The 24,234-nt window shown below is 42.2% G+C and overlaps 1 protein-coding gene across 15 annotated transcripts in view; it reads left to right on the top strand.

Annotated features, from left to right (window-relative positions):
- The window catches only part of SCRIB (scribble planar cell polarity protein), a 2,800,411-nt gene that overhangs the window by 1,963,729 nt on the left and 812,448 nt on the right, over positions 1–24,234 (top strand). For 12 of the 15 annotated variants that reach the window (XM_044067477.1, XM_044067487.1, XM_044067486.1 and 9 more), the window contains one exon: positions 16,880–16,993. The exons of the other annotated variants lie outside the window; for them this stretch is intronic. In XM_044067477.1, coding sequence (XP_043923412.1) covers positions 16,880–16,993 — 114 coding nt within the window. The remainder of the gene's footprint in view (positions 1–16,879; positions 16,994–24,234) is intronic. 15 annotated transcript variants of the gene reach the window in all.

Here is a 24,234-nt window from a genome sequence, read left to right as displayed (position 1 = left end):
CTGCCCAGTGCTCTCACCTGTTTTTACAGAACTTACTAAGTATGTTTCTCTATTGACCCATATTGTAAGCTAATTTAAACTTTTTGTACCGTATTTTAGCTTGTAAACTAATTTTAGCCACTGAGTCAGGGTAACCAGCAGCCAGACTCCTTTCCCTTGACTAAAAGCCTCTTTGTTAGATTTTCCCTCGCTACTTACCTTGTTCTTCCCCACTTACTTATCTTTTCCTGGCTACCTGATGTAGTATCCATTTTTGTCCACTAGGTGGCAGTGTACTTTTGCCTCGTGCCCTTACTCACTCCCCACAGTTTACTAGTCTTAGTTCTCTGTATCCCACTACCCATAGTCTACTAGTCCTATTTCACTGTATTCCTCCTCTTTTATCTCTCGGACATTCAAAGTTGCCCTCTTTACCCTTTCTACTCCTCCTCTGCTCATAGTCAGTACCCTTCACTCTCATGGCTAACTTTAGAATTTATTGCTTCTTAATTTCCCCCCTACACTATCCTCTCTTTTATACCTTACCTGCTCTTCTAGCAGCTACTTACCTCCTCCACTGTCTTTCTCTAGCTATATGGTGCTCACTGATTGTCTCTGCTGAATCTTCCACTACTTGCTGTAGCCTGCTCCGTTCGCCCTGCGGGCTCACTCCGCTCCACTACCCCCAATTCCCATACACCCCCCCAGTGCTGTTACACTTGAACATACTCAGCCACACCCACTACTTTTATTCCCCCAATCTCTCACTACTACTTAACAACCACTCCCACTGTTAACTTTCTCCTTACTCCTCTCCTCCCTACTTCTAAACAAGAATTAACCACCACACTACCTCTCTCCTCACTACTACTGCCTCCTAATACTTAACATCCACTCCCACTGTTAACTCTCTTCTGAATCCTCTCCTCCCTGCTTTTAGAGGACAATTTTATCAGCCCTACGAACTCTCTCTTTACTGCTACTTCCCCTTCTAGTCACCACTTATCTATTCTACCACACTATATCTCATAATCTAACTATATCTAACATTTTATATTACCCTACTACCTCAAATGACCTTCTCACAGAACACTAACTATAAAAACTATCTTCTTATTATTTCATTATTTTTTCTAGCTGTTCCCTACACTTTAACCATCTATGAACATTTCTCTCTAGTTAATTATGTAACTCCACACCAACAAACACTACCTAACATACACCCTAGCTCCCTCTCCCATAGCAACATAACTTCTACCTCAGCATACCTACTCCCAAGATTTCATAGATCTCCCCATATTCTTTACTTTTCCAATAAGATAAACTTACCCAAGTACTTTAAAAGCATAAAAACCTTACCAAAACATCCCACTTTGCTCCTATTAGATGGTGATATTCATCCTAATCCCGGCCCAAATCAACAATTCTACAATAACCCACAACAACATATATCCAAAAATATTTCTACCTCTATACAAGTAGCAAACTCACTAAGAGTTGCTCAACTTAACATCCGTAGCATTAATAACAAACTTAGTCAACTGCATGCTCTTTTACAAGTGCATGCATTTGATATCCTTTGCCTTACAGAAACTTGAATGAAACCCTCTACTCATGACCTAGAAATAACCCCACCTGGTTACAACATCCTCAGAAATTACCGAACTTCCAAAAAGGATGGCGGTGTAGCCATCTTATATAAATCAGAACTCCTAGTCTCATCCTATAATGTGTTATTTCCCTCTGATAATAATGCAGAAACCCTCTCCATCAAACTCCACCTTAACAAATCAAAATCTATTTATATCATTTGTACCTATATTCCTCCAGGAAACAATATTAACACTTTAGAAAACATTCTTAATACCCTTTCCACCCATCTACCTCAAGAAACAATTGTACTAGGTGATTTTAACATTGACTGGACTACCTGTAGCTCCTCCAAACCTAACACCTTTATTAATCTTTATGGCTTCACACAAATAATAAACACCCCCACAAGAATTCACAAACCTAGTAATAAAGAAGCCATCCTTGACTGGATCCTTATAAATAGTCATCCTGAAACCTACATACTAGGAACACTTCCTGATGACATTAGTGACCATGTACTAACCTATATAGCAAAGCAAAAAGCTCATAGTCCTAATAACAACAATTTTACATCCTATCGCTCAAAAAAACACTTTCAAGCTGAGAGCTTTCAAAGAGAACTAAAGGCCTGCAACTGGTCTCCTCTGAAAGAACTTAATGAAGCTGTTTCCTATTTTAATACTAAATTCTTACAAATCCTAGATCATCATGCCCCTCCTTGCTCTTCCCGAATTAGAAACAAAGCAGCCCCTTGGCTCACAAAACAAACCAGAGAAAAAATATTCCTTAGAAACAAAATATGGACCAAATGGAGAGCCACTAAGAGCTCTGCTGACCACCTACTCTATAAACAGCTAAGAAATTCAACCAAAAAGACATTTTATTAGATAAAAAAAACTATCATTTCAGTCTTCAACAAACACACCCGAAAAGTCCTCAAAAGTTCTGGTCAGGCATCAACAAGCTACTCAAACCAGGACATACCAAAACTCCAGCCCCATCATCAGTTCCACATAATAATCCTTTACAAATAGCAGATGCCTTTAACAATTACTTCACTGAAACTATCCAAACTCTTACTAATACACTATCCCCTACTTCCCCCACCCCTTTCCAAAACACAAATAGCTCAGTGCCCTCCTTACATATACAACCAGTACCAACATCCTTTATCTGTAAACTCCTACAAAAACTCAAACCCTGTACCCCTTCTGCCGACCGCCTCCCGGCTGAATACCTTCAAATAGCAGCCAAAGTCATTGCATATCCTATATCCATCCTTATAAACCGAACAGTCATAGAAGGAAACATCCCATCCATTTGGAAAGTCTCCCATATCATCCCCTTACATAAAGGTGGTAATTCCACTGATATCTCTAATTTTAGACCTATTGCTTTACTTTCCCCTCTGGCCAAAATAATGGAAAAATGTATTCACCATCAACTACTTCAGCATCTGCTCCATAATAATTTACTAGCCAATAGCCAGCATGGCTTCAGGCCCTTTCATAGTACAACTACCGCCCTACTAACTTTCACAGACTGTATCAATAGAAATCGAAATAATAACTATCTTTCTTCTGCACTATTCATTGACTTATCCAAAGCCTTTGATATGGTGAACCACAAATTACTGATCAGTGTACTAAAAGCCCAATCTCTTGACCCACAAGCAATACACACTGGTTTACATCCTATCTTGAAAATAGAGAACAAGCAGTGCTCTGGGACAATACTCTCTCTACACCTCTACCCGTAAACATTGGAGTCCCTCAAGGATCTATCCTAGGCCTTCTTCTTTTCTCAATTTTTTATTAATGATCTCAACACTGTATTTCCTAAAGCCACCTGCATACAATATGCCGATGACTCAACCTTGATATGTACTGCTAAATCAGCAACCTCTCTTCAAACCCTCACTCAAACAGTATTTAACACTGTTGAAAATTGGTTTACCCATCATTGCCTTCTCCTAAATCCCAAAAAAACAAAACTTCTGCTTTTTGCTCCTACCCTAAAGTCACCAGAGATCGACTTCATAATTACCTCTAATAATGGAACTACTATTTCCCCTGATACTACTACACGTCTCCTGGGGTTTACCATAGATAACAAACTCAACTTTGATGACCATATCAACAATACTATTCAATCTGTTAGTAAAAAACTAGGATCCCTGTATAGAGTCAAACCCTTCCTCACTCCACAAGCTAGAACCTCCATTGCCCAGACTCACCTCGCTTCTACCCTATTCTATGCTTCTGCTATGTACACCAATCTATCAAGGCACAATCTAAGCAAGCTTGAAACCAGTTATAACAACATAGCCAGATTTGCCACAGGCATTCCTTTCAGAACCCATCACTGTCTTAATCTCAAACAACTTGGATGGTCCGAACTTCAAAACCATCTTCTGTATAATCAACTAGTGATCATACAAAAAATTCTCTACCACCCAAATAATACCCCTATCCTTACTTACCTGATCTCCCCTTATAAAAATCTGGAAACACTTCGCTCAGCTAATAAGTTAGTCATTTCCAATGTTAAATCTAACAACAAAGCAGGCGACTCGCTCTTTACTAATGTGGTGGGCAAAATCTGGAACTAGCTCCGTAGAACACGCACATCTCTCTCTCATCTACATGTCTCGTCAAAAAAAAAACTTAAGGACCATCTGAAAATTCTATGGCTTTGTCCCTGCTGTAAACCAGACTGAATCCTGCTTCCTCTCCTTATTTCTCTCATCTTGCTTTCAACCCTTATTCCTGTTCCATGTGCCCTCTACATCAATTTTTCTATGCAAACCAATAATATACAAGTCAGTGTATTATTTCTTTTCCTATTCTTTTCTTCCACAACCTTCTTATGCCTCCATCTCTCTTTCTTAGGCCTAAATATTATTATCTTCTGACCTTGTGTGTATCTAAAATTGCTGTATCTTAAACCATATTTTGAGTCTATACGTCTAGACTTGATTTGAATTTTTAAAAGTCCAAACATTGAAATTTATGTATAGTATTGTTTAAGTATTGTATTTTCTCTTTTTACGTGCTTGGAGCTTATCTCCCTGGGCCTCTACTGAAAATAGACATGTATCCAGCTAGACTAGCCCAGTCAACAAATGTAAAATAAATAAAATAAATAAATAATTGTTTAATCTGGTGAGGCTAGCACCCCACCCCCTAAGTAGAAAGGCATTCATGTTTTTTTTTGTTTTCTTATGTGTTGTATTCAAGGACATTATTTGTATTACTGTTTTTTTTTAATTCTGTCATTACACTATTTACTATGTAACTTGGAGCTTTGATCCCTGGGCTTCTGCTGAAAATGGGCATTTTTTTGGCTCAGTCAGACACTCCCTGTAAACGTAAAATAAATAAATCTGTGCATGTTTAACTATTGCGCATCCTGCACCAGGTACATCAGTAGGTATTTGCAGGGAAATGGTAGGACTAAAGCACAAACACCAGTCAATCCCCTCCCCTCACGGATAACAGCTGTTTCTTGGGAGATGAATGTACTGCAGGTTTCTCACTTCTGCAGGAATGAATGGGTCATTAGAGTGGTTGGGGGAGTTTAGATAGTCAGGGGTGAGGGAACTGGCTAAGAAAATTCCTGATCTTACTTTAGTGAGCCTTCTGTAGTTGGTATCCACTATTTCTTCTTTTCCTTTGAGCCCTGTTATGGTAATTCTTATTTTCACCTCCATGATTGTAGGCATTTATACTCTGTGCTAACCCACACTAGGATGCCGCTTTGCTGGACTAGGTCATACCTTATCCCATGCTCCTCAGTTCATTCTCACTGTTTTTGTAATTTAAATCTCAGTCCTGGCATGTATCTTTGAAAAAATTCCAGTGTATGATGCATGAAAGCAAGAAACCTTAAAGCATTCCACATTAGCTCACAGGTCAGAAGATGAGAGGAACACGAAAGCCATCACAGTGATTACCAGGCTAATTGCAGTGGAGAGTGGCCAGTGTATGGAAGACAGAAAGATCCCATGAATGATCCCAGGTATGGTTTTAGAGAGAATAGATGTAAGGAACACAATAGCCAGGCCACAGACAAAAGTCCCTGTGATAGCAAAGAGGTAAAATAATATACATAGTAAACATAAATATTAATAAATATCTAGAGGTGGAGCTGTCTTTGTAATTACCTCCATTTCAAGTAGGGGATTAAGATCCTGCTGATCCTCTGTAGATGGCTGTATGTGGTAGTGAAGAGAAAAGAATGTACATTGCAGTATTTGCTTTTGCAAACGTGACCTGGTCAGTGAGTGCTGCAATCTGTACATTGCTTGAGCATACAACTTGCCAGCAGTCTAGGTTAGATAGGACCTTCTGGCCCAAGAAATATTTCTGAGGTTAGACTTGCTTCCTTCCCCTTCCTTGTGAAATCTCATTCATGAGGGCTTTGTGATTATATCCTTGCAAGCCATCCCTTGGCTTTGATGTTTTCAGTGCTTGGTGGGAAATAATGGAGTTTGTGATTAGACAGCATAGGCTGTTAATAGCAGAGGACCTTGCACTTGCCTTTCACCCCCCTTGCTGTGCATATGGTGAGTGTTTCCCACTACAGTAAGATGTCTGTTGTCCACACCTACAAATGCAGTCTTATCTTCTCTTGAGGCAGTTGCATGAGTAATGGTACACATTCAGGCCTCTAAATGCTACTACAGGGAAGCTGTCCCCCTTAGAATCCCACTGGCTTTTGGTGTCTCTACCTCTGTGACAGGTAGGGATGAGTACTCATTTCATGTCACTGGCATCCCTGTGTATGACAGTTTATTTGTGAAAAATCCTCTGGCTCGTAACGTAATAAAAGGACTGTTTAGTGATCCCGTGTTCTGTCTTGGACACACAATCACTTCTTCAGGAAAGAGAAGGACCCCTTGCAGAAAAAAAAATATTCCTATGTTTTTCTCATCTCTTAGGTCCTGACTTACTGTAGCCCCTCTGAGCTGCTGTCTGTTGGGTGTCCGTAACTTGGATATGCTATGGTTGCTGATTTTATGGGTGACTGTTATTTGAAATCTACTGTGCTTCTTGTTGGAGATATCCATTTTCAGCGTTGGACTGGATTTATTTGGTTTCCCTGTGTTTTTTATTTGGGAAAAAGCCTGGAAGGTTATGACTTTGCCTTCATGATGGAACACCAGACGTGGGTGGCTTTTCACACCTTGCTACACCTACTAAGGTCGGTCTCTGCATCATTCTTTAGCATGCCTCTGGAGATCCTTCTTGTGAAGATGTTTTTTTGAGTGTTAGGATGCCAGTGGTTCTAAAGTCATTATGTGCTTACTTGTCTCAGATCTGGGCCACTACTCCCTCATTAGTATCTTTCCCTAGTATTACATTTTATATAGTTTCTGTAATACCATTGTTGGTAGTAGTTCTGTTTTATTTTCCTCTCTCTCTCAAAAAAAAAAAATTGTAGTAGTAGAAATAGTTAATTTCTTACCTTTCTTGGCTGTTTGTTGGCATAGCAGTATGGTGGATAAAGCTCCAGCAGGCTTTAAGAAATGTGCTAAGTGTGGGTGTAAGCTCCCTTTATCAGATGCCCACACTTTATATTGTTATAATTATATATTGTTTAGGACCACTTCATCTGCAGGAAGACTGTGTTTAATGCAAAATGTCTTCTGCCTTCATCTTTTGTAGAGGCTATATCTGGAGAGGAATCATTGAAAACAAAATTGTCATCTCTGAAAATGCCGTCTTCCTTCAGTACTTAGGAGTCCTTGAAAAACAGGTCTCACAAAGATCTGACTTCCCCTTGGATCCCAAGAAGCTGAAAATGTCTGATCAGACTCCTTCGGATACATGGAGACCAAAATTGTCTGATCATCCTTCTTGGATCCGACACTATCTAAGTTGGATCCGTCTCTTGCTGGCACTTCAACTTCCACTCCGATAATTTTGCCAGGACTTTGTATTCACCGTCAGTGGATCCCATAACCTCCAAGGTGCCATCCTCATTTCTGGACAGACCTAAGGCTCCTTCTGTGTTTTCCAGTCATTCCTCCAAAGTCTCGCAGAGGAAGATGTGGAAAGAGTGGTGAGGAAGATATTCTCGACACAGGGTTGGCTTTGTGTCCGTTTGGTTCCTACCCCTCTGGGTCAGGAGGTCCATTTTTCAGTTACACCCTGACTACAACTTCCTCCTCTGACTCCTGAAGTGATCTCAGAGTCTGTGGATCCTAGCTGCCCGGATCTGTCTGGCTCAGATCTGTGGATTGCTGTATCCTCTGATCCTAAGCTTACTCTGAGTGCTTTAATCCTGCTGGATCTGGAGAGCTCTCAGAGCCAAAGCTTCCCTGTCAGATCCAAGGTGTTGCAGTTGACTCTGAGGCTTTTGGAGCTGTCTGTGCACCTAAGATCCTTGGCACTGGACACCTCGACTCCAGCTTCTGCCTCAGGCATTTTGCCTTCAGAGCAGGGGAGGACCACAGTCCAGAAGCTTCCCTTCTCGGATCTGAGGTCTTCCTGTTCTCCAGAGCGATCTGCTTTTGAGGTTGTGAAGAGAGTTTTCTCTGCTTAGATGGAATGCATGGATCAAACCCCTCTGAGATCCTAGATCTTCAACCCTGACTTCTCAGCGTTCTGAGCCTCACCAGATCTTTCCACATGGACAGCCAGTACCAAGACTCCAGGCTTCCCAACAGGGAATCTTGATTTCTTCTGATACTTCTCCAGATCGTACCACAGAAGAGGTCCCTAAGAAGAAGACATGGAAGAGGAAGCACCTAGACTCACCAGAGAAGTCCATCACAGAAGATACGGATTTTGATGAAGGTAAATTGTCCCCACTGTCATTTGGAGACATCCTTGAAATCCTTAAGCAGAGAGGTGGCTGGACTCCCAGCAGCCATTTGTCTGTGGAGTCAGTATTTTTGGAGGCCCTCGGTACTGTCCTATCTAACTCCTGGGTGACTCCACCCACTAATGAGCTCATTGAGTTAATCTCAAGGTGGATATGGAAGGAACCTGACACCATTGAACCTATACCTAGGAGACCAGATTAGATTATGGCACCACCCAGGGACAAGCAGTTTTGGGGAAAAGGAGTGCCTGTTGATGCCATGGTCATAGTGGTGGCCACCAAAAAGGAACTTGACGAGGAGAGTTCCACTGAGCATCGCCCAGTAGGGAGGGTTGGGCAATGCACAGATTTGGGAAGTGTTGTCTATGCTTCAGCGACCTTTGCTTTAAGCTCTCTGAACTATTTAGCACACTTACAAGACTTGAGGGATTTGATTAAGGAGTTGTCAAATACCCTCTCAGGAGCTGTTTCTGAAGAAGTTCAGTCATCTGTGGCTTCTCAGTTGGCTACCCTACAATTCATTTCTAATTCCTCCATGAGCTTGGTTTTGCATGTAGCAGAAGGAACCTCAAGGGAAGAGAGGGTTCAGGCATTTCTATTAGGAGGCATGCCTGGATGTGCTCGTATGATTTTGCGTAGCCCTTCATGTCCTCGTTTGTCAGTGCTCCCTTTGACACCACCTCTTTGTTTGGCCCCAAGGTGAAGGACACACTGTCCAGGTGTGAAAAGGATGGAAAGACCCTATCTGCCATGGATGAATGTTTTTTGACCCACTCAAATATCCTTTTCCAAGAATCAGCGGGGAGGTCTGAATGTGTGGTTCAAGAAGTCACAGTGTCTGTTACGAGATGCACATGGAAGAGGTTCCCCTCAGAGGCAGAGGAGAGAACTCTAATGGATGATGACACCCATGTAGCAGAGGTAGCCTGCAAAACCAAGGGTCCAGCGAATCCTTCTTTGACGGACCCTACCAGCGGTCCTTTAAAGATGCCCGATTGCCTCCCTCTGGAGGCAGTTGGGGGTGTTTATCCCTGAACCAGAGAGCCTGGCTAGACTTAACAAAAGATACCTGGGTGCAGAGGATTATTTCCAGAGGTTATATAATTCCCTTTTCTCTTTCTCCTCCAGATTCAAGAAAAAGCCCTGATGTTCCACCCAGTCAGAGGGAACAAGCTGCAATTCAAATTCAAACGCTGCTAGAAAAAGTCATCCAAGAGGTCCCACCAGACCAAATAGAATCCAGAACTTAAGGTTAATTTTAGTGGCGAAGAAAACAGGGGACTGTACGAGTTCAACTAACCAAATTTCAGATGGTCACGGTTCATTCTGTTCTCCCATTTCTGGGCAAGGACAACAGGTTCTTCAGACTTGCTTTCTTCTGGGGGTGACCATAAACTACAAAAATTATCAACTACTTAACTAAAATCAACTCAGTCTAGAATTTATACGAGCAATTCTTAACACAAAGTCAACCATATGATCACAGGTCAGAAATATAATCTGCAGTACCAAGATTACAGCCTGTTTGGTCCTACCTTTAGTCAGATATTACATGAGAATTTTTCAGTGGATGCTAGCCACACAATGGTCAATACTTCACCAACCCATGTCTTATCAGATATGAATCACTCAGACATGCAAGAGAGAGAGCTTAGGTAGTGAATTTGATCAGATCAGGTTCTTCAAGGCCATCTGTTTATTCCTTCCTCAGCCCAAGGCCATAGTGACCACAGACACTTCCCAACTTGGGGGGGTGTATATTCTAGGGAAAAACAGTCCAAGGCCCTTGGTCCCCCGAAGAGGCCAACTTACACATCAGTGTCCTAAAGATAAGAGCAGTGCTTTTAGCATTGCAGGCCTTTCAGAATGCTCTCCCTTTGGGGACTTTTGCATTTCAGTTGGACAATATGTCATTAGTTTGGTACATCAACAAGCAAGGAGGGACCAGAATCTTTCTTGTGTCGAGAAGCTCGCAGTGTGTGGCAATGGGTGATCTCTTCCAACTGCTTTTTTTTATAGCAAATCATATTCTGGGGAAATTAGTGTGATAGCAACTACTGCATGAATGGTCCCTCAGCAAGAATGTCGCAGAAATAATTTTTTTTGTCAGTGGGGCCAGCCTTGGTGCGATCTTTTTGTCTCTCCTCCAACAAATGCAGCAGGTACTTTGCCCTAATCCCCCCACATGGTGAATCACCGAGGGATGCTCTGCTTCATGATTTGCCCCCTGGTCTGCTCTATGCTTTTCCACCCATACTGCTAATTCTGAATTTCCTTCAGAAATTTGCCATGTTGAAGAGCAAAGTCATCCTCATTGCTCCTTACTGGCCTCGAAAAATTTGGTTCCCCTTTCTTTGGCCTCGCTTGCTTCACCAACCTTGGATTCTGGATCAGACTCCAGACCTCCTGTCTCAGCCAACAGGGATGATTCATCCAAACATAACTAACCTCAGGCTGAATGCTTGGGTTCTCCAGTTCCATCTTATCTTCCCATAAGCCTTCTACCAGACAGCTCTAGTCCAGCAAATTGAAGAGGTTTGTTCACTGGGCTCACCTAAATAATACCAAACCCTTTTCAGCTCCCATACATAGCATTCTTGAATTTTTGTCCCATCTTTTTAAAGAAGGAGCTAGTTCATCAACCGTTAAAGTTCAGTTAGCGGCCATATCAAATTTTCACTTTGGTTTTGATGGTTCCTCTGTCGTCTCGCACAAACTAAGGAAAGCATTCTTGAAAGACGCTCTTCTTCTGTGACCCCTTTTTAGAGATCCTACTCCTCCATGAGACCTGAATCTGGTACTGCAAGCTTTTATTTAATTCTCCCTTTGAACCAGCAGCTGTATGTGACCTTAAATATCTTTCCTGGAAGAAAGTTTTTCTGGTGGCTATTACCTCTGCCAGATGAATTTCTGAGATTCAAGCCTTGTCCTCAAAACCACCATACTTAATTTTTACAAGGATAGAGTTACACTATGGACTCATGCTTCCTTCCTTCCTAATGTGGTGTCAGAATCAATCAATCCATTGATTTTCCAGTATTCTTTCCTAAATTAGCTAACAAGGATGAATACATATCAGAATCAGGAATGACTTTTTTGTCCTTCAACCCATACACAAGTGTATAGATGAATGAAATTTCATTCCTCCAAGCTCAAAAACATAAAACAAGAAACACAAAAAACACAAGACACATTAACAACAACAGTAACAAGCCAACTCTAGGCACATAAGCATTTAACCGCTGCAACTCTCCCTCCAGCACAGGCAACTACTAAAAAAACAGTTTGGACCTTTCGAAACCACCGAAAGCACAAATGTTTCAACCACCACATCTCCCATTCTAGCACCAGCAGCATCAAAGCCCCGGTCCAGACCCAACGACACCACAAACTGCACAACTGTCTATACCCAAATGGCCGCAACCAGTCAAACGATCCTTTCTTCTTCCCTTCCTTAGACTTTACCATCCACACAAGTTACCGTCACCTTCATGAACTCCAAAACCATCAGTAGTGTCCCCAAATCTATTCCAGTTCGCTCAAATTCATGGAACAGTCCAATCAACAAATCTCTTCGGCAGACAAGTTTTCACCCTCCGATTCTGTATCCAGCCCCAACTCACCACTGAAACCTGACTTCCATGCATTCTATTTTAAGGAGCAAAAAAAAAAAAAACTTACATTTAAGCACTCCATACATCACGAACATCATGGACACCATGGCTGCAGACACCAGCACACTTGACCAAACAAAAATGGACCATCTGATGAACAGAACCAAAAATAAACAAAAGTAAAAGTGCAAAACAGGAGCCAGAGAGGCCACTGTCACACAAGGTGCCGCCATTTTCATTGCCAGGGTGATTACATTTTTTAATTCTTTATTATTGAGGTTCATTACATTTATTGAATGTCCACATACAATTACTTTTCTACCTTCATAGAACAAAATACATCAGAAAATCTGACCAATTGTTTGTTTCATTCGCAGAAGTAAAATTGGGAAAAACAGTTACCAAAATCATTTTATCTGTGTCTCTAGCCAACTGTGTTTTATTTGTTTATAGCAAATTGGACATTACTCTACCAAAACCATTAAAAGCCCATTCAATTAGATCTATTGCTATTTCCTCAGTGTTTCAATTTCTAATGTTCATGGATGATGTGTGTACAGCAGCAACCTGGGCTACTCCCCATACATTTGTTACTCATTACAAAATTGGATCGGGTCTTCAGAGGTAAAGAATCATTTGGCTCAGTGGTGTTCAGCAATATCCATCCTTGAGTCCACCCTGGATTTTTTGGTAGCTGGGGACTCTGTCCCATCACTTGGGGATAGAATGAAAATTAACCACATCAGATAAAGAAGTTAAGTACTTACCATAATGTCCTGTCTGTATTGTCCATTTTTTCATTCTTCCTCAACTCTCCTCCCACCAACCCCTTGAAACTACTGGATGAATGAGTGGTTACAGGGCGTTTTTGTCCTTTATAGCTAGCTCCAGATATAGCCTTCAAGATTTCTGAATACGAATATGCCTTTTCTACTAAAGTCAGCAAACAAGATCAGAGTTAATTGGGGTTGTTGCATTGTGGGTAAGGGAGAAGCTTGAAAGTTCTTGGTTACCACAAGCTTTAGCAATGGCAGAGTCTGATCTGAGGGATCAGATCCGAACCCGTTCGTTGAGGAAGAATCAAAATGGACAACACAGATGGAACAATATGGTGAGTACACAACTTTTTTAGCCTTTCTCCCACCAGATATTTCTGTGGTATTTTAGGTTCAGGAAACTCTCTAATGGGTAACAGTAACAGTGTTTTCTATCTAGACAGGGAAGTATCCTTCCTCCCATGAGCTTTGTCTTTGACTTGCCTTTGTCAGCTATGCATTCTGGACTTTGTTTATTCTACAGTCATGATTTCTGTAGCTAGTATTTTCACTTACCACTCTCTCATGGAGGACTGAACTCGGCCTTAGCACGTTAGTTAAGCAGACTGTGAAGACACAGTTCTTCATAGCTGTCCACCAGTAAAGTGTCCTCCTCTTCCTTGGGATTTGAACTTTGTGGTTGACAGCTTCATCTGCTCATCCTTTGAGCTATCTAGCAGTGTGGATTTTGAAATTCATTTCTTAGAGTACATTTTTCTTGGTGGCCATTAAAGCCACCAGACAAATTTTGGAGCTTCAAAATATTGGTAGGGAATCTTGTGTAGTTTTCCTAAAGACCTTGGACAAAATCTTTTATTTGTAATAAAGGTGTTTTTACAACTGTCCATCAGTCTGTCCATCTTGTTGCTTTCTTTCTAGGGGACAGAATATAGTGAGAAGGTGACCATGCATGGTCTTTGTGTGCCACCTGCTAAGATTTTAAGATTGTGCACAAGTTTGGGAAGACTGAAGTAAATATGATGGACTACTGGTCAGGGTTAGGTGGTTTTGGCAGTTACCAAACAGATAATTTCTAAATGGTTTGCCAACTGCATCGTCTTTTGCTGTTAAGTGGCCATTTGGACTTCAGGTAACAGTCAAAGACAATTCTAATTGGGTGAAGTGGGGCAGAAGGAGGGAGATGCTTCCTGTGTTTGCTTCAAAAAATGTGTCTGTTGCATATTGTAGACGTCTGTATTGTGGTCTCCTGGTCCTCTGTTCCCATCCCATCTTTAATAAGCATTAGTCATGGATCTTCACTCTTTGGCCCTTATGTACTTCAGGATTCAGTCATCTGAAATAATTTTCTTTTGGTTTGTGTGGTTCCTGTATCCACTTTTTGTTTTGTTTTGAATATACTTCTTGGATTTCCTCACAGCTGTTCTCCACTGCAGAGACAGCTCATATAAGGAAAAGAAGCCATTTGATTTCCTGGTCCATCCCTCCTAGGCGTAAGAATATCAGGAGCATGGAGACATCTTCACTCTTCTTTAACCCTCAAAGAATGACAGCTTGATGTAGGTCCCAGCTAACTGGAATGATTCTATGTCTAAGCATCTTAAAATTGACTTGTCAGACATCTTTGTAGGCCATAGTTCATCCCAGGAACCACTGGTTGTTTTTCCCCCTGATGCTGAACTAAGAGTCTAAAGCTTTGGACACGTGCAATAGGAGGGGTATACTCGGCCATGTTGAAACTCCTGGGATCTTCAACTCTGCATTTCATCTATCAGAATTTATGGCCTTGGTGACATAATCAGCTCCGGAAGCCTAAGTGGAAGGATGGCAGCTTCCATACTGTGTCAGGCTGATGAATTTGCCTTTGCTTAGTGATGTGTTTGAGGTCATTTTCCTTTGAGGGCTGGTTGATCTGAATTACTCTGAACTTCATTGGCAAAGAGGTGGAGTGCTGTTTGACCATACCTACTAGACTCTGGTGAGTGGCTTTTTTAAGAAGAACCATGTCCGTTCCTCATTTGAGGTACCATTTAACTGCTTTTTGGTTCCCCCATTCTTGTAAGAGAAAAATGCCACCTTGTTATCACACTAAGACCAAGGCCACTTGCCCCTTGACATTGCAGTCTCAATAGCTCAGTAGGTATAGCACCCAAGTCATAGCATGCTTTGTTAAAGCATTTCTTCAAAGTATGCTATTTTACTCCTTGGTTAACTCTCTCCTGCCATCCCCACTAGGTCTTTGTAATGGGTTATTACATCAGACTTCTTTCCAAATGTTTCTAATGCAACAGTTACCTTAAAGTAATATACATATGTGGTGTACCATCATAGTGTCAGCAAACACAGTCTAAACAACCTCCGTGAACTCCAAACTGCAACTCCTCAAAACCACGAACCCGATTTCCGAATCACAAAATCTTGCTCCCTTTTTGACCCATGGTGGCACTTGTTTCAGGTATCGACCGGTCGGGAATGTCGATGTTTGGTGTTTTGTTCAACTTTCTGATGTGTCAGCGGTACGGAATTTGTGGAAATGGTTCGACCATGTGCATGTTCTGTGATGTGCCTGCCAACATTATGATGGTAAACCTGTGTGTGTGTGTATATATATATATATATATATATATATATATATATATATATATATATATATATGGGTCTACTTGAAATAACCGAAAGACCACAATACTGAAACCCAGAAGATCGAGACCAGAATCATGAAACATGGAAAACCTCGAAACTGTAAACCACACACACACACACACACACACAAAACTACCCCAAACTGCCCCCCCACACACACACACCCCACTTAAATATTCTAACTCCAAGATCGCACAGACACATAAGGCAAACTCACACCCGCACATTACAGTCCCTCACACACACAAACCAAAGTCACAACAAGGTTCAAGGATTTGTACTAGGCTAACTGCCCTTGCCAGCCATTTTAAGCCTAGCCAATTATCCCCGGTGAGATTCAAACCCTGTACCTTGTATTTGTAAGGCAAACACCTTAACCATTAGGCCACCCTCCCAACAAAAATGCATTGAATTTTCGCTGACCGGGAATCGAACCTGGGCCGCGGCAGTGAGAGCGCCGAATCCTAACCACTAGACCACCAGGGACTCCCCTTACACACAGCAATACCCCTCACAACGACACTTACATACTTACCTACTGCAGAACACCAAAAGCACTAAATCAAACTCCTGTAATGTCGGGATTTTGAATTTCATGCTTTTCGGTGTTCTGAGGTTTCGTGATTCTGGTTTCGGATCTTCTGGGTTTCGGTGTTGTGGTCTTTCGGTTATTTCAAGTAGCCCCATATATATATATATATATATATATATATATATATATATAGATATATATATAGATATATAGATATATATATATGTGTGTGTGTGTGTGTGTGTACATGCGCAGACACACACACACACGCACAAAACCATGTGTGTATGTGTAGTGTACCCATTGTACCAGCAGATCTCAGATCTGTGGAAGCGGTTGCTGCAGCAGGTAAGGCTTTTCTGCTTTATTTCAACTGCTGTTATACTTTTTCCTTGTCTTCTTCCAGATGAAAGATTTGTGGTGATTCCTCTAGATCATGATGCTTTTCCTGTTCTATAGGATTAGCTTAACTAAAAAGATTGTGGAGAGGGAGTGGGTGGTCATTCTTATTACAGGTAAGTTGTGCACATTCTTTCCCCCACCAATAATTGCTGGAAAATCTTGCCATTGTGCTCACTTCAGTTTATTCTGACAGTCCTTACAATTACTGTTTATACTACTTGCTCCTGTGGAGATTTTATCCATCGCAGTTCACATATTCGTGCTTAAGTATAATGTGGCACTTTCCCTTCAAGTCTTTCTTAACTGTTCGGGTATGCTAACAGAAACTCTGAATAGTAATTATTTTCCCCAAAATGTAGACCAGTGATTTTGATGGTAAAGTGCTGAGAAAAAAAAACACAAAGCAAAAGTGTTGTTGGAGAAGACTCTCATTCTCTTTCTGCTATGGATGTTGTTTCTTTTTCTTTCACTTTTTCTTTCTTTCTTTCTGTGCCTTTTTTCCTCACACACAGACTAAACCAGGTGTTATCCAGCCTTTGACCAGAACTCGACAAAATGTGGTCTCAACAAGTCAGGAGGACAGGAGTAGTCCTAACCCATTCCAGCAAGCTGAAATTCCTAATCCTGTAAGTCTGTGTAAATGGAGATTTGGTAATTCCTTCCCTTTCCAAAACACTGAGGATGCTTGCATCAATATGTGCATCTACAGTAAATTATTTTTTTTTAAATTAGTGAAAGGTGCTCCCGAGTGTTGCATAAGGTAGTACCGTTAGCCTTTTTTTTTTTTTTTTTTTTTTTTATTTTAACCTTTTTAGAGTTGTTACATTTTTTGCATGTTTCGCTGTGCATTTGGAAGTAATTGGATAGACACTGACACATATTTGCAGACTTATGCATGCAGTATTGCAGCTCTTTAGCTCTTGTCTGCTAAGAAATAAGTATCTTGCTTTTGCTTAGTATGTTAAGTACCTTCTTGAGGTATAAATGAACTTTTTTCATTTTGATGATCTCAGGGAATGAGAGGATGTATTATGGTTCTTTGGGCATTATTTTACTACACCTGCCTCTCTGAAGTGGGTGCAGGTAGTTAAGCTTACATCTTACTTCAGATGTAAGCAGGTTAGGCATGTTCATTTATATTATTTGTAGGTTTCATTGTCAAGCCTTTGATTTTCTGGCTTTCAAGAGGCTTGATTGCAATAACACCATGCTGATACTTTCTGTATCTCATTATGTATACATAAAAATACACACAAATATATTTTGTATGTGTGTGTGTGTGTGTGTGTGTGTGTGTGTGTGTGTGTGTGTGTGCATGTATATATATATATATATATATATGTATAATTTGTGTGTGATGGTGTACTGTTAGTATGCATGCCTATTAAAACACATTTTGTGTGTGTGTGTATGTATATATATATATATATATATATATATATATATATATATATATATGATTCTCCATTATGTCAACATACCATATTATCGAAACTCATTTTGTCAACACCAGAACATGGAAAGGTGACTTAATAGAACATCCGGAACAGCGAAAACTGCTTCTAGGATTGTAACCACTTGGCCACCATGGAGAACTTTGCCCCTTTTCTTCACATTACGATCTTGGCGTTGGTATATTTAGATGTACTTCATGTTGCACTGTTGCAGTCTTCACCTGTGGGTTATCCCTGCTCTGGTAGCCATCGGCCGGCCCGAATACCAGAGTCACTGTTTTTCTGCATCTGCTACTGTCGCTTGTTGACTGACATCAGGTCATCAGTGCTATAAAGGAAGGCAGCCAACGCTGTTACATCAGTCTTTCTTGCCGTGGAGCCCGTAGCAAAAGCAGTTAGCAAGTGTGCTTGGTCGCTACCAGAGTTCAAATTACAGCTGAAAACGTCTAAAGCTAAGTATGCTGTTGGGGATCCTTTTTTCTTGTACTAAGCGATGTTCGAAAAAGTTAATTGTCTCACCCGTGGAAAGCAGATCCCACACCAAGACTCCTATTCATACTGTGCCACTTGTTTAGGCCCAGACCACGACATCCCCTGTTGCCGGTTCTGTGCCCCCTTTAACACGAGAACCATTTGTCGTAGAGCTTTTATTGTAGACAGGTATTTTTGTCTTCTGTCTTCACATTCTGAAATGGCGTCCATCAGCCAGCAGTCTGTAGACATTCTAAAAAAAACGTAAAGATAGAGACAGGCCACACAAGGGTAAGCCTTCCGAGGATGCTACCGGTAAGCAGGTCATCACTTTTCTGGAATTCAGTGAGGGGCTTTTGCAGCCCCTGATGCCTGATACGTTATCGACACAGGCCTCTGCCAAGACCCTTTCGGAGTCTGGTATGCCACAGAAATCTTCATCTTCCGAGCCTTTGGTTGTCTCTGCCTCGGTTGGATCCGGAGCCGCAACACAGGCACCAGCTTCCGAGGAAGCTTTTCGCACTACCAATTCTAGACAAAAAAAGTCTTCTCTTCTGACTACCGTTTCTGTCAGATCGATGGATACTCTTAGGCGTAGAAGCCAGGCCACTCCTAGAAAATCTACCTCTAGTCACTGTCTTACTCCTGCTCCACCACCCCTGACCCAAATGCTTAAGATGGCGGAGAATCTTATCTCCCTTATCAGGGATAGTCAGGCTATAACTTTAAAAAGGAAAAGACACCCTTCTCCTGAAATAATGACAGAGCAGGATTCTGAGGAATCTGATTACTCAGATTTTGAAGAGTAACCACAGCCACTGACTGCTTATGAAGAATTTAGGTGCAGAGGAATCCATTTCTTCTGCCTCCCCACCAGAAGACCTGTCCTTTGGGGAAACCCTTCACACCCTCAGGGAACATTTCCACTGGGAATCCCAGGACTTCCCTCAGTCTATGAAAAGACTAATAGAGTTTCAAGATGTGCCCCTGCACAGACCCCTGGCCACCCCCCTGTCTTAGAAGTGGTGGATGATGTTTTCCATGAATTCAGCTTAGACCCTGACACCCTCCCACATGCTCCCAGTAAACCTGACCGGTATTACAGAGTACTGGATTCTCACAAATACCTTTACAGAAATCCTGTTGCAGACCTGGAGGTGATTACACACTTACCTAAAGAAGCTAAGGCTATTTCTGCAAAGAATCTTATTCCTTCTGACAAGGAATCCAGAGCTCTGAACAGATAGGGTAAAAAGTGTACACCTCTGCAACCTTAGCTATTAGAGCACTCAACTGTCAGTTCCATATGTTGAAATATCAACATACTTTGGAAGTATTAAAGCAAAAGATTTCTACCTTTCCTGACTGTGCCAATTCGAAAAAGTTAGCAGATTTACTGCACTCTCCTTGTCAAGTGACTAGAGACACACTGCACTGTGGATATGATGCACTAGAAGTCTCAAGCAGGACAGCAGCGTCAGGATCTGTCATTAGGAGACGTGTATGGTTGAAGGAACAAGCTCTCCCTGATCATGTCAAGTCTAAATTAGTTGATGCACCCTTGGATTAAGGACCGCTTGTTTGGAGGAAAAGCAGAAGAGGTGCTTAAAAAGATGGAAAACAAAACAAAATCTATGCAAATAGTAAAATAATTTCTTTCAGGTTCAACCACCTGGGTTCAGCAGGAATTTCCCCTCTTAAGCACTGGTCTTTTCCTGCACCTAGCAGACAGGGGCAAGGTAAGCCCTGCAGGGACAGACCACCCAGGCCCCTGTCCCAGGGACAACAGAGAACCAGACAGTGGACCACCTCTGCCCCAAAGGCAGTGAGCTCTAAGCCATCCTTCTGTGGCAAAACCTCTCAATGACTCCCTCTCCCCCCTCTGCCCTCCTTTCACTCACCAAAAGCTAGGAGGAAGGCTCTCCCTCTGCAAATAAAATTGGCTTTTTGTAACAAAAGACCAGTGGGTCTTAAAGATAATTTTTCAGCGATACAAATTCTCTTTCAATGAACTCCCAATTCCAAATCACTGGGCAGAGGCATTGAAACAAGTCCAAACTCTCATATCTCAAGGAGTAGTAGAACCTTTTCCCGCAGATCGAACAGGCAAAGGCTTTTATTCCAGACTTTTCCTTGTTCCCAGAAAAGAGGGCACTTGGCACCCCATCCTGGATCTATCCATTCTGAACACCTCCCTGGTGGTCCTCAAATTCAGAATGCAAACTTTGCAGCAATTGCTGCCTGTGCTGATAAAAATGCCTGGTTAGTGACCCTAGAACTAAAATATGCCTACCTCCACATCCCCATAAGGGAATTGTGCAGGAAATTCCTGCACTTCAGAGTAGGCTCATAACACTTTCAGTTGTCTGTGCATCCCTTTGGCTTATCTACTGCTCCCAGGGTATTCACTAAATGATTAGCCCCGGCCATATCAGTTTGCAAACAGAGAAATATTCAGATTTACCCTTATCTGGATGACTGCCTCATTCAGATAGAGTGCAAAGAAAAACTGCTCCAGGACCTCCTCTTTGTCAAAACACTCCTAACTTCCTTAGAGTTCACCATCAACTGAAAGAAATCAAAGCAAACACCCTCCGGGAGGATATTTTTCTTGGGAGCAATGCTGGACACAGCATCCCAAGTGGTCTTCCTATACCCAGTAAAACAGAGCTTCCTGCCTCTCTACTCTTTTTACCCAGCTGGCTTCCAGAAGTCACCTCACAGCGAGGAAGTTCCTGCAAGCCTTGGGGTACATGGCATCTTGCATCCTTCTAATCCCTTTGGCTGGGCTTCAAATGAGAAAACTTCTGTGGTATCTAAAGAACCTTTGTGTCAGCACTCTCAGCCTTTAGAGACCTCTCTCCCCCCTGATCCCCTGTATAAGGGCTGCGTGTCTTTGCTGGGCAGGGGCCTGTGGCAGGAACAATGGTCTTCCCTTCATCCTCTGCCCTACCAGGCAGACCATCACCACTGACGCCTCAGATATTGCTTGGGGTGCTCACTTACGCAGGTGCACCCAAGACCTTTGGGATACCCAGCAACTTCCCTTACACATCATCCAGAAGGAAATGATGGCAGTACTAACCTATGAACTTATGAACAGTACAAAACAGTACAAAAGGCTCTGATATCCTTCAAACCCCGTCTCAGGCCAGGGGTTCTCCTTATCAAAACAGACAACATCAACCAACAGGGAGGGACCCAATCTTACCATCTCTGCAGGCTAGCCATGAACCTCTGGCTGACTGCCTCCTCCATGGGACTACACCTAGTAGCCCAATACCTACCAGGGACCAACAACTCCCTGGCAGACCACTTGAGTAGAAACTTACTGGAGCCCCACGAATGGCAGCTCCACAGAGAAATCTTTTTGCAAGTCACTCAGGAGTGGAGAACCCCAGAGGTGGATCTCTTTGCTTCGCACGTCAACCACCAGTTTAAAAAAAATTCTGTACCAGGGAGTATCACTGCCTCCATCATTCCCTCCTCCGCCTCTTATTCCCAATGTACTGATCAAGATAATGGAGGATAGACCAAAGGCCATCCTCATTGCTCCAAACTGGCCCAGGCAGCATTGGTACCCCTTACTGCGCAGCCTCACATCACAGCCTCCCAGGCAGTTTCCCCTGATCTCAGACCCTTGACTCAGGTGTGGGGGGGGGGGGATGCTGCACCCAGACTTGCAGACTCTCATACTGTCAGCATGGCTTATATTCTAAAAACAAACAAGAGGCCCCTGTTAAGCAAACGGGTCCTAGACATCATCACAGAGGCCAGAAGGCCTAGCACCAGAAAATCTTGCGCAGGGAAATGGAAAAGATTCTGCTCCTGGAGCCAGTCCAGAGGGGGGGCAGTTCCTCTCAACCTTCCATCCCTCTTATCCTGGACTATCTAGCGGAGTTGCTCAATAGTGACCTCTCCTTCTCTTCAGTTAAGATCCACACCTCAGCAATTTCAGCTCATTTCTATACAGACCAGCCCCTGTTCTCACAGCCTTTGTATAAACAATTTCTCAGAGGGGCTTCTAATATCCAACCTCCCAGAAGGCCAGCCACACCAGCCTGGAACCTGAATTATGTTTTGGAAAAACCAACCTTACCACCCTTCGAACCTGCTGCTTCAGCAGAACTGAAATACCTCACCTGGAAGACTGCCTTCCTGCTGGCTGTCACCTCAGCCAGAAGAGTTTCAGAACTTCAGGCATAGATGGCCATTGAGCCCGTCGTCATTTTCCATGCAGACAGGGTCTCCCTGAAGACTAACCTATCTTTTATGCCCAAGGTGGTATCTAATGTGACTCTCAGCCAGGCCATACATGTATCCACCGTCTTCCCTAACTCTCAAAACAAGGAGGAAAGAATTCTGCACTCACTAGACGTGCACAGGCAGCTCAGGTACTACCTGGACCATACCAAAGCCTTCAGGAAAATAGACCAACTTCTTGTCAGCTTTGCCCCAGGGACAAGAGGGTAAGCCCATTTCCAAGCAAGCCATTTCCCAATAGATATCCTACTGCATCCATTTCTGCTACAGATTACATGGGACCCCCCCCAAGTCAGTTCATACCCATTCTACTAGGGCAGCCTCCACTTCCACAGAATTCCTCAGCGGAGTTTCCACCAGGGATATCTTGGAAGCTGCCAGTTGGACTTCTCTCCATACTTTTACAAAGCATTACCACCTACCTATTTTCTCTAAGGCTAGGGCAGGGTTTGCCTCTGTAGTGCTGCAGGGCTTGCTGACCCAGGCCTAGGTCTGTTAATAATCCTACGACCCCTCTCCTCAGCTTTTGGGAGTCCTCCCCCAGGTGATGACTGCAACAGTGAAACACGAAGAACATAGTACAGTTGTGTACACTTACCATAAATGTATATGTTAGTGTATTCACTGTTGCAGTCCTGGTTTCCCTCCCTCCTTCCCCCTTATATTTTCTTTCCTTAGGGAGACATAAGCTTCTTACTGTGGCATTTTGCCACCAGGACCACTTTACCATATTTCCTGGGGCTTCTGACTGGTTAGGGTAAGAAAAACTGATGTCATGGCATCTGCTGCCTTGCTTTGTTGCACTGCCAACCCTAACGTCCGTCAACAAGCAACAGCCAATGTAGAAAAACATAGACTCTGGTATCTAGGTCTGTTGAGGGCTACCACATCAGGGATAACCCACAGGTGATGACTGCAACAGTGAATAAACTCGAGCATCTACATTTATGGTAAGTGTACACTGTACGTGGCAGGGGGGGTGGGGGGCAAAGGCTCCCGCTTTGGTGGGTTTTATGTGCTTCATTTTGCTGGTTTTCAGTGGTACCCAAGTGGATACATTCCCATAAGATGTTTTTTCAAGAGTTCAAGTCAGTCAACTTTTTATGTTATGGTCTCTACAAAATGAGTTTCGATAATGTGGTTCATCGACATATTGAAGTAAATCCATATATATATATATATATATATATATATATATATATATATATAAAATGTGTGTGCAGTATACACGTACTCACATGTACAAGTTATATGTAAAGTATGTGTACACATATATAGCCTGTGTGTGTGCGCATTCTGTAATGGACAGGCACCCTTTGCAGACCGAGCTTCAATATTGTGTGTCCTTTGGCTTCCAGGACAGGCTTTTGGCAACCTTCAATGGTTTAAAAGGTAAACAAGGTTATTGGAAGAATGGATGGATAATTGTATATATACAAGTATACATGTAAGTATACCATTATATATGTGCATGTAAGCATATATATAATGTATATGTCTGTGGACGCATGCATCAAATATTTTCATATATATATATATATATATATATATATATATATATATATATATATATATAGAGAGAGAGAGAGAGAGTACTGATACAGAGAGGTGTGTGTGTGTGTGTGTGTGTGTGTATGTATGTATATATATATATATATATATATATATATATATATATA

The sequence above is a fragment of the Protopterus annectens genome, chromosome 3.part1 (genome assembly GCF_019279795.1).
Source record: "Protopterus annectens isolate FY-2018-M chromosome 3.part1, PAN1.0, whole genome shotgun sequence".
Classification (NCBI taxonomy): Eukaryota; Metazoa; Chordata; order Ceratodontiformes; family Protopteridae; genus Protopterus; species Protopterus annectens.
Note: the sequence above shows the minus strand (reverse complement) of the source record. Positions and strands in the feature narration are given on the sequence as shown.